The sequence below is a fragment of the Phaethon lepturus genome, unplaced genomic scaffold (assembly GCF_000687285.1).
Source record: "Phaethon lepturus isolate BGI_N335 unplaced genomic scaffold, ASM68728v1 scaffold4935, whole genome shotgun sequence".
Taxonomy (NCBI): domain Eukaryota; kingdom Metazoa; phylum Chordata; class Aves; order Phaethontiformes; family Phaethontidae; genus Phaethon; species Phaethon lepturus.
The window spans coordinates 11,230-29,021 of NW_010542519.1; the positions used below are offsets into that span (position 1 = coordinate 11,230).

General features: G+C 36.5%; 1 protein-coding gene across 1 annotated transcript in view; it reads left to right on the forward strand.

Moving 5' to 3' along the window:
- LOC104621525 (succinate--hydroxymethylglutarate CoA-transferase-like) overlaps positions 1 to 17,792 on the forward strand; it is a gene marked incomplete at both ends in the record, with an annotated part of 90,559 nt that overhangs the window by 8,978 nt on the left and 63,789 nt on the right. The window contains one exon of the mRNA XM_010288042.1: positions 5,591 to 5,686. Within this exon, the coding sequence (XP_010286344.1) occupies positions 5,591 to 5,686 (96 nt within the window). The remainder of the gene's footprint in view (positions 1 to 5,590; positions 5,687 to 17,792) is intronic.

Here is a 17,792-nt window from a genome sequence, read left to right on the forward strand (position 1 = left end):
AGTTATTTGTCATTAAGGATTTGATTTTATCTTTACAAGATTGTATTTGTGGCTGGGATTATACCATTTGTTGATGCTTCAATGCCAGGAGTTTTCTTTTGTGAAGGATGAATTCATGATCAATTCCTAGAGGTTCACAGTAAAAGAAATCAGCGTCACTGGGAAGAAAACACTTTTTACCCAGAGTACAGTGTTCATAATGTGACCACAGACATTTTCTAAAGTGGGTGTAGACTCATTAATAGTAAACCTTGGCCTACGTGATAGTAGTCTTGCTTTTTTAGTTAGCTTTTGCAGACCTCTTCAAAGTCATTCATGGAATTTGCTGGTCTGCAAAGCAGTGGTTGAAAGCAGCTACTACTGAAAGCCAGTACTGCTGGCTCTTGAAGGGGAGGGAAAAAATGTGGAGAGAGATTATGGGACAACAGTTGTGAATTCAGGATAAGGTCATATCTGCTGCCCTGCACAGATGTAGGGACACCATTAATGAATTTGTAAATTCTTGCTTCGTTGTGGGCAGTGGCTTTGCTGTGTACTTGCAGGTGGGGATGTGTGCCTGGCCATACGCAATGGCTGTATGGCATTCTTGAGCTGATTTTTAGCTCCCACAGAGCTCTCAACTCCAGGTTAGATGCGAGGCCCTTATGTGCCCAGACATAAGGTGATGTTCGTTGACAGCTTCTGGGACGGCTGTGGCTTCCTGCTGGGCTCCTGTGGAATGGGCTGCCTTGAATTGTGGCAGATTTCTTGCCTCTGTGCAAGGCTGTGGTTCGTGCTGCCCAGTTCATTCTTGCAGGGATTTGAAACACATTGTTGCCTGCCTAAAAACTGTTAGAACAGCACCATTCATTGTGGTGTGGTGCCATGTCCTGAACCAGTTGGATCAATGCTTAGGATGTAACATAAAACATGCGTGCACTGTCTAGGGCAGCAGTGAGGTGATTGCAGACTAGTAAAGAACTTATTTCTACTTTCATTAAGTCTTGTGGCTAAATGTAATCGGACTTCAACTGGACGAGTGGGGTTTTCTTCTAAATGGAATGGGGTTTTCTTGGTAGAGGTTTTTGATTTTGATGTTTTTTTTTAAATGAAAAAAACCACTCAAGAAGGAAGAGCCGAGGGTCACCCCATGCACACGTCCATGGAAGCAGCTTCAATACAGATATACAAATGAGAAGGGCGACGGGGGGTAACTGCAAAAGCAAACTTAAATCAAACTTGAATGTTGATTTATTAGTGTCAAACTATTTATTGCAACATGGAAAGGGCAAAACATGTAAAACCATAAAATCAGTCATTAGGTAAATACCAGTATAGGTTCAGTGATTTTAAGAGAGCTTTGTTAGTGTACACCAAATGAGTATTGTGGCCTTATGTTCAAATTTTTCTCATGCAAAGATCTTTTTTCATGTCACCAGAAGTATGGAAAAGGTGTAAATGGAAGATAATTGGCCTTTCCACAACAGAAAGCACTGAAATTTTCCAGGATGATTTTTCTACAAAGTTATAAATAATTGGATTACTAGTTCAATAGTATAGCATAAAATGTTATCTGTGCTGCTGTAAAACGCCTGTGTCTCCAAGTTCCTAAAAGACAGTCTACGTGCCTACTTTAAGAAAAAGTAAACAAAGAATGTGAAAAAAAAATTAACTTGGCAATGAGTCAAGCCTTGTTAAGATATGTGGCAGGAAAGTGGACACAAAATTGGAGGGAGAAGAAAGTAAAGAATATAATTAAAGTGTTATTTTCTCCTCTTTCCAGTTACCTGTCGTCTTTTGTTATTCATATACACTTGTTGAACTCGCATGTAAATGATTGATTGACTCAGTGAACTCATTGTAATAAATTATGTTTGATGTGCTATCTTGAAAAAAATCTTTTGAAATTCTGTCTCCTTTCTTTGTCTGCTCACCTTGTGGCTTTTAATATCTTGTTTCCCATCTGTCTGATTCCATCATAAACTGAGCATAACTTTTCAGACCTTAATGCAGCTCTCTTTTTGTTCTGCTTTAAGTATGCAACGCAAATATGTGATTTGGCCGTCAACAGTAATATCAAAGAGGAATGTTGAAGTGCGTGTTCTCTTTATTGGTGTGAAATAAAGAAACGCCTACCTGTAGATACTTGATAATACGTATTTACAGCGCATAGATGTCTCTGCAAGCAAATTAATACAGAGGTGTCTGTATCATTGTATTACATCTGCTTTAATGTTACAATTCCAAAGGTTACTTTCAAGGAATAGTTCTTAATGAAAGATGAAAAGAAATGGGTCTATAAGGTTTCAGGAAAGCAGTTTAAAATATAGATTTAAAAATACTTAACTGAATATGTAATACAGATGTACCCAAACTTCAGTTTGAGAGATTGATTGTACTACAGATATTCCGACTTCAAGAAGTGTCTCTAGCAGTGAGGTCCTAACTGAGTCTTGAATTACAGGGGAATTTGGAGAAATAGGCTTATTTTGTTAAAAACATTTTTTCTAGGGGATATAATGTCATAGAAGTGTTTAGTTGGGGTACCTTTTTTTTAATGCTTAACAACTGTAAGGTATAGGTAGATAAATTCTTTGTGTTCTTTATTAAGGGCATAAAATGTATATGCGGAAAGCTTTTTTTGATAATGTCTTTTTATTGAGAGTAAATCTTTGGAGAGAGGAGAGAGAATGAACTGAGCCAGGAAGAGAGGAAAGGGAAAAGCATGGTAGTCTTAGGACTGTCTATAACAGTTTCATGGGACAGTAGAAATGGAATTATCCTTTAAGTCTGCTGAATTTGTCAGAGATTTATTATGAAAGGGGCAAAAGGCCGCAGACTTCACTCAATTAAGTGTGTTTATACATAAAACACAAAGAACTGAAATACTTACTTTGATGTGGTCAATATAAGTATATTTGTATGATGATGATACTACGACTATTAATTCTTTTTGGTTGGCTGATTTGACTATGAACAACGCATCTGATTCAGAGAAGGAAATCAAAGGGTACCAAAACCCTTTTTCATTCATGATTTATTGAAAAAACTATAAGAAGTAAACCAGTCTCAGCATGATACGTAGGCATATGCATTCAAGTGATTGGTACATTGACTGAAATGAAATTATTCTTCAGGCTAAGTATCATGTTGAACTGAGGCCTTGATGTAGTCTAAGCAACTTTTAGTTCCAAAATTGCTGTCTTTAAGTTTCTGACTTCCCTGGCATTTGCTGTCTATTGCTACTGAAACAAGTCTTTAAGCAGAAACTTTGATGGTGTAATTCCAGTATCTAGTGAGTATTACGTTTTAAATTTTTTTTTTCCTATTGTACCTGAACGAGTGCTTTGGAGAAATCTAGATGTGTGTGTTTTCCACCATTGAAAGAATTATATTCATCTCAATTCATCTCATCGAGAAAGCTGAAGCAATTTGCAACACTGTTAAGAAGATTTTTTTAAGGATAGACATCTTCTTGTGAAACTTCTTGTGAAGAATTTTGTTTATAAAACTCATAGCTCTATTTCTGCAGCATAGAATATAAACTAATGAAGTTAAATCTTGGCTCCATTATATTCAATATAAATATTTTCGGATTTCTCTTTCACTAGTTTTAATTCACTATGTCCTTACCAGACTTAAGTTTGGTATAGCATTTCTTTGCAGAAGTGTGAAAAGTTAAATGCATGTATCACAGAAGGCATTCTTGTGTCTTTAAAAGTAAAAGCTCATTGTAGTGCATGCACCTCACCTGTCAGTTAAATTTGTGTGGAATACAGCAGCTATGTAGTACTACACACAAATACAGAAGTGTATCTTATGATGAATATTTCATCATCATTGTATAGCCATTTGGTGTTGGTAGAAAAAATATCTCTATGAAGTGTGATCCCAAATTGAAAACTGACAGGAACGGTGGGTCTAGGCTATGTATTATTAACAAATAACACCCTTTTGTGACTCATTAAACTCTCTCTGTAATAATGGTGCATTTCATTCTGTGTTGCTCAGGAAAGTTGCAAACAGAAGAAAAAGTTCTTTCTACGTACTCCCAGATCCATTTCTTTAATTGCTGAGATTTTCTTGGGGACTGAAGGACAAACTAGACATTGTTCAACATTTTAGCTGAGTGAAGTGACACAGGGCTATAATAAGCTGCAGCTGAAATCCAACTACAAAGAGTTTTCCAACAGTACTCAGCAATAAGGCATTATATTTGTAGTTAGTATATATGGATGTAGTTTTTGGCAGCAGTTAAATTCTTATTTGCTGTATATTATCCTAAGTTTTCTGCTGGACTAAATCACTGTATCCATGATTTACAGTTAAATATTTGCTTTAAATGTGAGTGTGACACATTTACACTGCCTTTTCAGCATATATGGAGAAAGGAGAAGAAAAGGAAATGGCATTCTTTTTCTAGAAGTTCTGATATCATTCACGTATTGGAATGTCAGTGGTGGACTCTGAATTAATTACTGCATGTTTTGATGTAGATTAGACTGATTAGTAGGCGCAGAACAGTGTAAACACTTGGATCATCATAGCAAGTTTCTTCCATCTAGGGGAAAAATATGAGGAAATTAATATTTTTGGAAAAAAATGGTCACATGGCCTATCGTTTAGGTGAGTAGTTGCACTTACTGGCACAACTAGTTAACAGCATAAAACAAACGTATTGTGTCTGGTGAATTAGTGATAACTTTGCATGCGAACTGCAGTGCTTTATTGCATTACTTTGGCTTCAGAGATAGCCACACACAGTATTCTCTTGAAGAAATAAGAGTAAAGAAACTGCCATTGCTTTTAACAGAACCACTGATTTTCATGCATTACTGCATCATGAATGTTCACTTCTTTTTCCTAAGACATATTCGTGCTTACAAAGTATGTATTTATCCCCTCAAATTATGGTTACTAACTTAACGTGCCATATTTTTCAGAAAATTAATCTTTTTCCAGTTTTGTCTGTCTGACTAATAACTTGATAAATCTCTCCTTATCTTCTAATGGCAGATGATTTATCAAGGCCTACCACTTAATTAATATTACAGAGCATGTGGGGAACTGAAGAATTCAGAAGTATTTTCCATAGCTTGGACATGTAAAACGAGAAGCATAGGAGAAAACAGAAAGATAATCTTGTAACTGAGAAAAAGCCTTTGTGATTTAAGCATGGGATTGAGGTTCAGGAAATGGTGAGTTCTATCCCACAAATCCATCATGCTTCCCACTAGACTTTGGACAAGACAGTGATTTTTTTTTTCTTTTTTTTCTTCGCTGCAGTTGACCATTCTGCAAAATATTTATGGCCATACTGTCTTGTCTCCTAGGATAGTTTAATGCTAGATTTATCTAACATTACTGGTGTTATAGGACACGTATTATTTTTTGAGTTTATTGAGTTGTATACAAGCACTTCTATGATGCAGATGTAGCCTGATTTTTTCCTATTAAAAAAGTGTGCATAATTTATAATATGTAAAGCATATTTGTGACCTAAATACTTAAACTTATGTATCTGAAGCACATATAAATAGATAGAAATCTCAGAGAAGTTGTCAGTGAAGTTTCAGCTTTCCTGAATACTTTACCTTTTCTCCATTTCCAGGTTGCATGTCTCACTCATGTAGCAGCTAATTACCTTAATTGCAAAATTGAAGCAAAGCGCTGGGGTACTGCTCATGGGAGTATTGTTCCATATCAGGTAAGCAGAAAGCATTAGTTTTTTTTTTTTTTTTCTCTTGGAATTCATGATTTTGTGTATTAAGAGATTGAGAACTGCCTGACGTTTCCCATGACCTGCTGTAGTCTGTAATGTGTCTGTGTCTAGGTAGGACAAGGTTCTGTTGTTCATTGTAATTTCTGTATTTCACATATTTCTTCATCAGCAGTAACTTAGTAACAGAACACTGAAATAGATCAAAGGTGTTTGCTGAAATTGGATGACTTTAAAGCTATGATGATGACTTGGTTGGTTTTCACCTCACAGAGAAACTTTTTATTTTTTTGAGGGTTACCTGACTTCCATACCAGCTATAAACTGAAATCTTTTGCCTCTGAATCTTGGTATTTTTGTTTTGTGAGTCTACAGGAACAATCTAAATGGCCAAGAAAATCTGGGAGTTCTACATAGTTGTCATTTTCTATTGATTTTGCTACAAATCACTGTGGCTTAGTGAGACAACAGGTTGGCAAAAGGTCTGTCAAAACCAGACCTCACGTCTCCGCAGTGGAACTCAGTCTGCTACATCTAATGAAGGGTTGAAATTCCTTGAAATAACACGGACATCATCATATAAACAAGCACAGAAAAAAAAAAATTACTGCAAGTTTTATCTTTCTTCTGGCTAGTATGGGAAACTCTTCCAGTAAACAAAGCCAATTTTGTTCTTTTCAAGCTGATCATTTTGTGTTCTTGGTGGAAATCATGCTAACTTATGAAGACTTGGGCATATGTTTAATTTAAACAATCTTTTCTTTATTTCATAATTTTTGGCACTTAATCAAACAATCATGTTTGCAACTACCTAGGCAGAGCCTGGATTTCTTGAAATTAAGAAATTAAGAAACTTGGAAATGGCCGGGTTCCTTTAAATCCAGAGAGGGACAGTTCCTCTGAGAGAACTGCACCTAGACACCACTCAGTTTCTTTACCACCTCCTTTCTTTTTAGAGAAAGTGAGGGAAATTCGAGGTACTGTTGTCTTCCCAGTGGTGAAGATGGTGGTGATCATAACATTGAAAGATTTGCTGCTTTTTGCAACAGCAAAATCAGTTGTTTTTGTAAGAGCTACGTCTGCTAAGCTAGGAGACTTTTCCCAATACATACTGCTGTATAGTCAACTGTCTTGTTATGAATTGGCTAGAACGGATTGCCAACTATCTCAGGCCGATAGGGAGATGTTGCAGCTCTTTCTACAAGAATGAGTTTGGTCCTGTAGTATTCTCGTTTCAGGTGTAGTGCAGCACAGCTACAGATGTGCCATGCTCTGGTTGGCAAGGTGTAGCGGTGTGGCTGTGTTTTCTAGAACCGGCTCTGCATGACTCAATGTAACCAGGCATCCGCTACACAAGTAATTACATTCTGCTGTGTTTCTGTGATGTGACCTTCTGGTGCAACCCTTTTTGAACTTTGGTATGCTGAAAGTATAAAACAGATCTGAAGTGTCTGAGGTTTGTATAAGCAAACCCAAAAACCTGACTAAACAAAACATTTTATCTTTCACCATACTGCATTTGTGTGATTAACTGAAACATGCGTTCTTTTATGTCCGTTTGCGTTTGTTTTTCCACAGTCAAAATGAAAAAAAAAAAAAAGCATACATTGAGTTTCCTTTGTTTCTTTTTTTATAGACAGCTCTCTAGATATACAAAATTTGAGGAGATTGTTTTAGCTATCTTCTGGTTTAATCTAGATTAGTCAATATGTAAATAACTATTTTTTTAAAAAAATCTTATCTAAACTATGGTTCCTGTGTTTCTGTATGCTGTTTCTGTAGTAGATATTAGAAATATTACCTCAGTATTATAAACAATTTTAATCTGAATTTTCTTGTTCATAAACTAGTAATTAGGATGAATTTACTGTGGGTGGAGTTGTATGTCTGTGTGTTTATGGCTCATCTGTTAACATTCCATCAGCTAGCATGGTTATAATTCTGATTATAACTGTAAGTATATTATGCTTTCTAGAGTTTATTTTTTGCTTTACTAACACAAGCTATACTTAGACTGCAAAGCTCTTCAGAAACTTGAATTAACCCTCACTGTTGCTTTTATAGTTGCTTCCATAGCTCATTTGTAATATAGTTTAGAACAGAACTCTGAAACCTGACTTTCATCCCTCATCCTAGTTATTGAATATAATGTCTTTTGGTTACTAAACTAATATGTGACTATCACAGTGGTAATTTTTACAAATAATTTCTTTTGTTTCAAAGAAGCTTGGTGTACAAAGACTTTCATACTCTTTTAAGGTTTTCCTCATTTGCTGATAATGTGCTGACTTTGTGGCATGATCATCTGAAATGTCTGGGTTTTCAGTTCTGTGTGCTCATCACCAGAACCCAGAGGAAAGGATTTGAACTGCTTTTGTGTGTTCAATGTGTTTCAGTGTTCCTGTAAAGCTGTCTGTAAAGGTTTACCATAGGTTTTCAATGGAGGTGAACTTTGCAATGTGCCACAAAGATGAAGAACTCTAGATTCTAATCAACCAAAATCAGAAGTACTTTTTTGAGTGCTGAACCTTTCATGGGAAATTACCTACTTTGAGCATATCTGCTTTTTAATCAGTGATGCAGTTTGAATAGGTCATTCCTGTGACATCTCATCGGATCCCAATTTCTCGGTTTCAGGTGTTAAAACACAAACCTTAAGTTCTGGGCTGTATCTTAAATGTAATTAGTGCAATTTTTTTAAACAAGCTTCTATAATGAGACACCTTGTTTAGTTACAGCTGCTCCATGATTATCCAGAGGAAATCAGGGGCTTAAAAGCATCCGGTTTACATAATTGTGCTGAAAAGCAAAGTTGTATTACTGTCTTTCATTTGGAGTGATAAGGTCTTCCCTCGTTCTTGTGGACTCAGCAGTGTAGCTATCTTGCCTGTACCATGTGTGGTAGATCTAGACATTCACTTTTTCACCTTCCAATTGGCCCACTCAGAATGGATATTCATTCTCCTGAGAAAGTCTATTGTAACCTGTGTGTTTACAGGGAGTTTCCTTCTCACCTTGCCATCAGATGCCCGGACAACTGGGCAGCACTTTCAGAGGCAAGCTTTCATCAAAAGGTATAGAGCTGTTTTCTGTCAGGCCATGATGATGAAAGTCTCTTTAAAAACTGAGAAACCAAGCTCTTAAAGGTATTCCCTCCCCACCCCCGAAGATCATATTATTTCTGTTCCAGATTTGGTCCTAAGACTTCACAGGGTCTTCTCAAATATATTTCAATATATTTTCAGAATATGCAAAAGGCACAACCATTCTGTACAAAAGTTGAATCCACAGGACAGGAAAGAAATTTTACTCAATTATCTTTTCTGTTGATTGACCTGTGCATTGTCATAACTCATCAGACTCAACATTAATATTTTTTATGTTAGAGCATCACTTAGATTCTTTAAGCATCAACAACTTCTTGTGCTAGGCATAAAATTTCCTTCATATGAGGAAACTGTCTGTCTGCCAAAGGCCTTGCAGTTGAAATGTGTTATGAAAACCAAAGTATAAGCTCACAAGGAAGTGAAAGGTATGAGGTAGCAGGAAGATTTTACCTAGTAGCATCTACATTGCATACTTTTTGCTTGTGGAATTTCATCCTGTCCAGGAGTCTTAGAAAATCCTGCTCATGTTGCTTGTGTCTCATCACTGGAACAGAGAAATACAGTAAGTTCGTTCTTACCTGATTCATCTGGCAGAGATGCTTTTCATACAGAGGCACAATGTGCACCAACTTTCCTAACTCAGCTCTGGAGAATCTCACAGAACTTTTCATTACTCTTTCTTTTTCTTTTTTCTTTTTTCTTTTTTTTTTTTCTTCCAGTGGAAAGAAACAGAATAATATCAATCGTTCAGAAACTTCAAACTGCTTATTCCACACAAGAATTGTGATGTGTAGTCATTTTCTTTTCTGTCGTTATGTGGTTTTATTGGGATACTTCTGCAGTTAATGTGTCTTGGAAAAAAAATCAACAAAGACTAGAACTTGGATTGTTTGCAAAGTTTTCTTTTGTGCATGAAACTCTCCTTCTTAAAAAAGTCCAAAATGGATGTTATGGAAGAAAATCTTTGTGCTCTGTAATGGCTCAATCTAGGAGAAGATGGAACTTATGCATAGGAAAGAAATACAATACAGGGTTTTTGGGAAGAGTTCTAGATTCAGGAAATGCAAGATGACCCTTTTTAGTCTGTGAAAGTCATCTACACAATACTCACCTGGACTATTTAGACTCCCCTGGGAGTCCATTGTCCTATACTGTTGTTCTGAGCAATGAAATATCACTGCTGGAAATATTGCCCATTTGACATGAAAATTAAATGTATTCGCAGATGGACTGTATAGCAGCTTTGTGCTTTCGAGCAGCAAAATGTGTGCTCTCACACTGTATGGTTTCAATTTCCACAGAACAGTTTGGCCATCCTCAAGATGCATGTTTTGACTCATATGATGAATACCCAAATTCCTAGATACTTCAGTGGCCTAGTGTATCTCCTTGAACTACTTACCTACAGGTTTGTTTTTTTAATTAGCTACTTCCTTTCTATCTTTATCTTACAAGGCACAGGAAAGAGAGAAGCCAGAAAGGCCTGTGTCATCCTGGATTCTGGAAAACAAGGATATCATTTGTGGGTTATTTTTTCTTTCTTTCTTTTTGGACAAGTTTCCACTTCTAGATTTCCTTACTAGACTCTTCAGAAGCATCTTACTGTGGTATGACTAGATTAACTACTGACTGCACAAATGCTTTGGTGTTATTGTGATTATAAGGGATGACAGTTAGTGCTCTGCTTGGTGAAGTGCTGGAGTAGGGGTTCTTGCCATTTTAGTCAATGAAAAGGTATACTAATCATCTGTGTGAATCTGTGTGGAAAGCTGCCCCTTTTTGAGGAATAAATTCTAGTTATTCAAACCTGACAACATTATATTGATACCTTTCTGATGATCATTCTTCAGCAAGTTGTCAAGCCTCTCTCCTGGGCAGAGCAGCTGTCTGGAAACCAAATCAGTAGGTTTGCCTTAGGCAGTTTTAGATACATGCTCAGTGTATAATATGAGATGTAGTTATAACTTCATTCATATATATCCTATCCTGTCACAGAGACAGCACTTTAAAGAAGCTGACCTTGTATTCACGTATAATAGGTGAATACAGCTTCTTACCTGTGCACAGGAACTTTTCAGATGGAAAAGAAATGCATTTTTAATTTAAAACCTGATACTTTTTTTTACTCCTGAAGGAAATCATCCTGCACCTTTCTACTTTAAACAATGCCTGCAAGATAATTCGTGTGTTATACTTTGAATTTGCAAAACAAATATGGATAATCACAATTACTGTTGATAGGAATGATAGGTGATAGTTGAGACTGTCTCATTTTTTATCTTCTGGGAAATGTCACAGATTATTTTGCGTCTGTCATAAAACATTTTTATATATGTACTTATATATGTTTGAACTTATATATGTATTTACACTCATTTAATCTGGGTGTACATTAAGATTATTAGTCTGTCACTTGTCTGTGGTTACATGAGAAGAACTCTAACAAAACCAGGATCAGAACACAGGTGTGCTGATGTTCAGTGTCATTTAGTAGATATATTTGTCTTTTATGTATGCTGTTCATTGTTTCCTCCACATTCGTCCATTGCTGGGGTGAGGGATCTAGTTTGTATTATTTACAGCAGCATGGTTAGCCTCCAGACGTGTTGCAGGGTTACCGAACAGTACAGATTTGTATATTCATGTCAAATTGTAATTCTTAGGAAGGGCAGTATAACAGAGCTTTGATCAGTAGATTGCTATTCAAATTGTAGCTGGTTGGAAAGGGATAAAAGTAGGATCTGTGGGCTTGTAGAGGAAATACTGACTGCAACTGGATCACTGCTTTCCTCTAATCTGCTTATCGGATCCAGGGCAGAAGAATAAACTTTGCTTTTCCTTTTCTGAAAATACGTTTCATAGTTGTTGTATAACTATACAGTGCATCCACTCAAAAGCTGAAACATGTTTAAACGGTCTGAAAGAAAACTCAGAAATCTTTGTGCAGCAGTATCACTCAATGACTCCTGACATAATCACCCTGCATATATAAATAGTGATTTGTATTGCCATCGTAGCTAGAAACCCTAATAAAACACCACAATCCCTTGCTCAAAGTATTATATGAGCAGGACAAATCAGCTCTTTCTGGTCAATAATGGGGAATGAAACACAAAAGAATTACTTTAAATGACCAAAATGAGTAAGGACTTTGGCAGTGTTTACAATCTGTTAAAGCTATGTTTTCTTAAGAATTTGAAGATCTGGTGATTTATGGTGAATAATATTCACTCTTGGGGTACAGGACAAATTAAGACATGTCCACATGATGATACCAACTTTAGTAAGACAGAAAAATGAATAAATAAAAAACCCAGGAAAATTCTTACCATTGTTTAATTGATGTTCAGGTGCTTGCTCGTACTACGTGAAGCTTGTGATTGGTTGGAAAATGTTGACTGTTATGGACGGGTATGTCCACTAGATGTCATTCATGTAATCTAGTTTTTGTTGCGGTATTTGTAGCTAAGCTGTGTAGGATGGAAGATACAGCGTATCAGCATTATTAGCTGCTTGTGTATATGTAGTGCTTTTGGTTTTATGTATGTGTGGCATGTAACAAAATAATATTCTGGTTGTCTCTGTGATGGGTTTGACATACCATTTAGTCTAGAACTTCTGTCTTTACATGTTTTTGCCTAGAATTACATCGTTGCATGAGTAGATCAGTTATATAAGAGCACCCAGGTGAGCTGCACATAGTCTTACCTTTCTGCAAGGAGAGACATGAGTATAGAGGTAAGGATGTTATGCCTCAAAGGAAAACAAAAGTATCCTGTAACTAATATAATTCCACCTAAAATACATTATTTTCTAATAGTAAACACCTCAAAAGGCAGTTCTTCAGAAAAGCCCATATCTAATTAGGAAAGGTGGCTCAAATTTCATAAACTTACACAAGTGGGTTTATATACTCGTAGATCTTAGCTGTAGAACTGTGCTTACAGTACTTGATTTGTATCACTTTATTAATATCCAAGGCATTTCAAATAGAATCTCTTTAATCAAGCCTAAAAGAAACACTCTGTGTGTGGACAAATCAAAGGTGCATCTGACCATTCAGTCGAGTGGGTTGGTAGGATCTGTACAGATATTAGCAAAGAGTGCTTGCACCCCATGCCTCCCTCCCCCCATCTTTGTAGTACGACATGTGTTACTAATTGCTAGACAGCTTCTGGGAAGCCATGTCTATACTCTCACTGAAAAGCAACTGCTGCAACATTGGCCTGTGCTCTTTCCCACTTTCATCTTGGAGTAGCTACAGCAAAACTGGAAGCTGGAGATCACAGCTTCCTCCAACTTCCCTCTCCCCTTCCATATGGAATAAAGAATTTCTCTGCCCTGTGTAGTCAGCCAGAGGGCAGGATGGGGAAGTGATAATCCTCTTGGAATGAGCACTTGCATGAAAAATGATAAATGCTACATTGCATGGGGATTAACACTTGCTTATGAACTTGCTTCTAATGGAGTGATGCTCCCTTTTCAACAATGTGAAGGTTCACTGTGCTTGTAGACCTGATTAAGAACCTTTACCACTGTTAGCTAAAAGGGAACCATCTGCCATCAGAAACATAACCGTGTTTGAATTTGTTTCACTCTTTTGTCTATTGTCCTCAAGAATGTAAAACACTCACATAGCATTTATTTCCATAGAAAAATGCTTGTTCCCCACATCTCATTGCAACATTCTTCTTTCTCTCATCATGTGAATTGCATTTTTGCTCACATTTAATGCATCTGTTTGAGATCTGTGCTTTGTCAACATGAAACTCTGAAACATGACTATCCAGAGGTAGTTTAATGAATGGAGTTGCTATGTAAATCACATCTATTCTCATTTTTTTGATGGGAGAGCTTACGATACCCTGTAAGGATCTTCACAGAGCGGGTCAATGTGTGAGTGGCGTTTATGAAGCTTGTTTGGCATCTCTAGATGTGTTTGGTATTGACCACTCTTCATAAAGATTTAGTGTAGAACCTGATTGCTACTTTGCAGGGTGACCCCTTCTTTTCACAGCGAGCTGACATGTCATGCAAATTTGGTAATTAAGTTCATTTCCAAGTACTGATGTATACTAATAAATTAGGCATGGTCTATATTCTTTCCTCTAAAAACATTGCATTACTGCTACAATAAGCTTAGCCCCACTGGAGTAACAACTGTGGTCCTCCAGTACGCAGGCAGCCTCTGGGAATTTAATCGGAAGCGTAGCATTTCTGAGAGAGCTTCTGTTCTATTTTCCAGTGACATAAATACTTAAGAAGTCTCAGTCCCATTGCCTTACTAAAACATTGAAGTTTTAAATGCTACATGTACTCATGAAAAGAAACTTTACATTGCAGTGCTTTTTAATGTTATTTCTCATGCTCTTTGCTACATTCAGATATAATGTTGCATTGTTTTTACCAATACTCTCACTAATAAAACTTGATGGTAAAAAGACTGAGTAAGATAATCTCAGGCTTTGTCTATAATTAAACCCCTATTATTACCAAAATGGTTTTGATTTGCTTACTTTTTAAGATAAGCAGCACTTTCTCTACAAGATTTTAATTCAATTGCATTGAGAGTAGTAAGGATGAAGGCAAGAGAGAAATTATTTTTAAAAGCAGTTCTCTGTTTTGACAAAACCATACTTCTTGACCAATACCTGAAACATACAATATTTGGTGACTGGAATTTACTCTTATAATACTAATTAAACTAGAGCAATTGGTCTTATATCTGTATCTCCAAGGGGATCTCAACCAGTTTTGTCTAGTTTACAGTCTCACCTTTTGTTCACTTATCTCTAGGATACTTTTGACAGATGTTCGTCCCAATTTCTCTTCACCAGAAGTTTTGAAATATTTGCTAGAGTCTTGCTTAGTTAGTTCTCTGTCTCCACTGAGAGGAGGAAAAGAAATAATTCCATTTTCAATAAGGAAGATAGAGCTTGGATTTAGGAAAAGGTTTTTGCCTATGTAGTTAGTGATGCATTATGGCAGTTGATCATCATATTGTCTATAGCAAGTTTTTACAGATGTAAAATATGCCTAGATCTCATCTACAGTGTTCTCTTTGCTGGTTTGTATGAGCTCAGCTCATTCATGTCTTCCCCAAGGTTGTATTCTTTAAACTTCTTGTATTTTTTTGTTTTTCCCTCTGACATGATTTCCACTATGCACCTCTTCAAGTGGCATGTCCAGATCTGACGAGTGCCTTAGGTGAGATCTTCATGTTTCTGAGTAACACTAAGAGCTTTCACATGCTGTTAAGACACTTGAGAATAGTTTACTTTCGTTTTTTAATAGCATCACATTGCTGTACGTTCTTCATAGGTGTTCAGCTGCCAGGGTAAGAGGACAGCACATAGCTCTCTGCCTAGACTTTGCTGATTAGTTACCAGCTACAACTTCAGTTTGATTTACTATAAAAAGGGTTCTTGGGGTTCCTTTGTTCCATGTTCCATGATTTTTGCTTTGTTCCATCATGGATCATTTTACAGAATAGCTTCACTGATGAATCCCAGTCCAGTGAAACCTGCAGAGGTGAGGTCACTCAATGCTGGAGTGACCTCTGAATCTGAGGTAGCAGCAGCCAAAGCAATTGTCTTACTGTGATCTTGGTTTATGTTAGCTACAGCAAGTTTAGGGCACTTGAACTTCGAATGAGAATGTCCATGTGTGGGTTTAATGAACTTTTCAAACTTTTGCACGTTAGTTTTATATCATTAATCATCTTTCTTCTCCTGAGATTTCCAAAAGTTGTCTCGTAAGGATATGGAAGACCCAACTTGTATTTCATAGTTTGTATTTTATATTTTATATTTTAGAAAGCTACCATGGTAAAGAATAGAAGTTAAATTCTCGTAGTAGAAAAGCTATCCGTTGCTAGATAACTTTGTGTTTGTTTTTTATTTTTAACCTTTAATTTTCTGTCCAACTGATATGCAGTTAGTTAATATTAGTTGTGATTCTGCATTGGAACAATACATTGTCATGTGGAATTGCCATAATAAATAAATAGGAAGCTGATGTGACTTCAAGCAGGGAAGCATTAGCTGAGTCTATGTAACCTGGTTAAAACCTAGCATAAAGACAAAGAATATAAAATATTATAAATACCAACGTTAGTCTGTATGATAATGTCTGTTCTAAACAGAGACAATTTTTTGACCTTGTCAAATTTAACCTTGGCATCTGTGGTTATGATAGTGGCTAGAGTTTTGACCATGAATAACAGTTGTAGCAATGCAACAAAGCCTTTTGTAGTACACACAAGATATTAACTTAGCTCATTGGGGCAGAGACTGCATTTTAATTTAGCTTGAAGCTTAGAACAATGGAGCTCAAATCTTGTTTTAGTGCTTCCACAAAACCATGAATAATTTCTTCCTCTTTTGTGTACAAGCTTACAGTATTTTTATTTTATTTTATGGGTTTAAATATAGGAGTGAATGTTTTGAAGTAATTAATTGTAGGATTTAACTTGATTTTCCTGATTTACCCGTTTTTACATATCCAGTATACATTCACCAATTTGTCAAAGTTGGAGGATAAGTAAGAAGTAAAAATGACCATCACATGAGTGTCATAATCACCAAAGAATCTGAGATTTGTTTAATACATACAGTGTTTACTGATGTATTTAATCCGCAAATGAAGAGGAGAGCCTTGGGCAGGAACAGACTTCCATGTATTAAGAATCTGATCAGGTAGCTAATTTAAGAGAACGTTATTGGTGATACCTCTTAACACTCATGCATAATTATGCTATCTTCTCACTGTTACCTTTTCAAACTCCTTGGAGATTCTTCAGTAATTTTATTTCCTGCCATTTAACAGTTTTGAGTAGTAACAATGTGGAGAAAACAGTTAAATAGTTTCTTTTCTCAAGTACCAGGTGCTGAAAGCAACTGAGAATATTGGTTGTTTTTATAGTGGTTTCCTGTGCATCTTGTGTGAGCTTCTTCGAACATTGATCTTATAAGCCATTGTCAGATTTAAGAAGATAATATAAATGATTTGTGGTCAAGGGATTGTACTGAAACTCAGAAATGTAGCTCTACATTTGCTTGCAAAATAGTTATATTATTTCTGGTTTGGGCGCTTGTTGCAATCTCATTTAACGTGATGCTGCTTTTTGGGTGAGTGCTCCCAATCCATTTTTAAAACAAGCTAGAGCAGTTTCTTGAAATCACCACTTCCAGGTTGCAGCAAGTAACAGAGCAGTGGTTACTTCCAGAATTTCTACTGCTGTGTTTCCTATCACATTTCTATCTATGCTTGCTTTGAGATTTGACTCCTGCTGTTGTGGTTTGAGTAGGCCACTTTTGTCTACCCCTCCTCTGTCTGTAAAAGAGCTGATCTCTTCCTTCTGCTCGTCTCCTGTTTGGCCTCTAAATAGTAAGCTGTTCATAAACTGCTCAAAAGAAATTATTCCTGTCTTTCAGGGTATGACTGCATGGCATTGAACAGTGTGATTTAAAGTATGTGAGCTAGTTTCAATGCTGCAAGCAGGGAACAATATTAGAAAAACAGTCTTGGATGGGGCTATCCCTTCTCCATGTAAGACTGTCTTTAATGGTAGTGCTCTTCACAGATATTTGCCTGACTTGTTCTGCGACTCCACAACTGCTCAGGCAGTTCATTTTTAGTGCTTGTCTATTCGTTATTTCCATCGCACACAAGGCAAGAAGTATTTAAATCACAGCTAGGAAGAGTAAGATGAGACATTAATAAAAGCTTTCTAACAGAGAAGCCAGATTCCTTCCTCTTTTCAGTAGTCTTTTATGACCTTATGGACTGGTATGTCTCAGTCTTGTCTAGGCTAAACATTCCCAGTTTGCTTAGTCTTTCCTCTGAGATCATGCTTTCTAGAACTTATTACTATTTTTTGTCCGTTCCTTTTGGAACACATCATGTTTGTGGCATCCAGAACCAAATGTAGTACATAAGTCCAGCTCCAGTTTTATCATCTTGAAGTACAACAGAAAGATTATTTC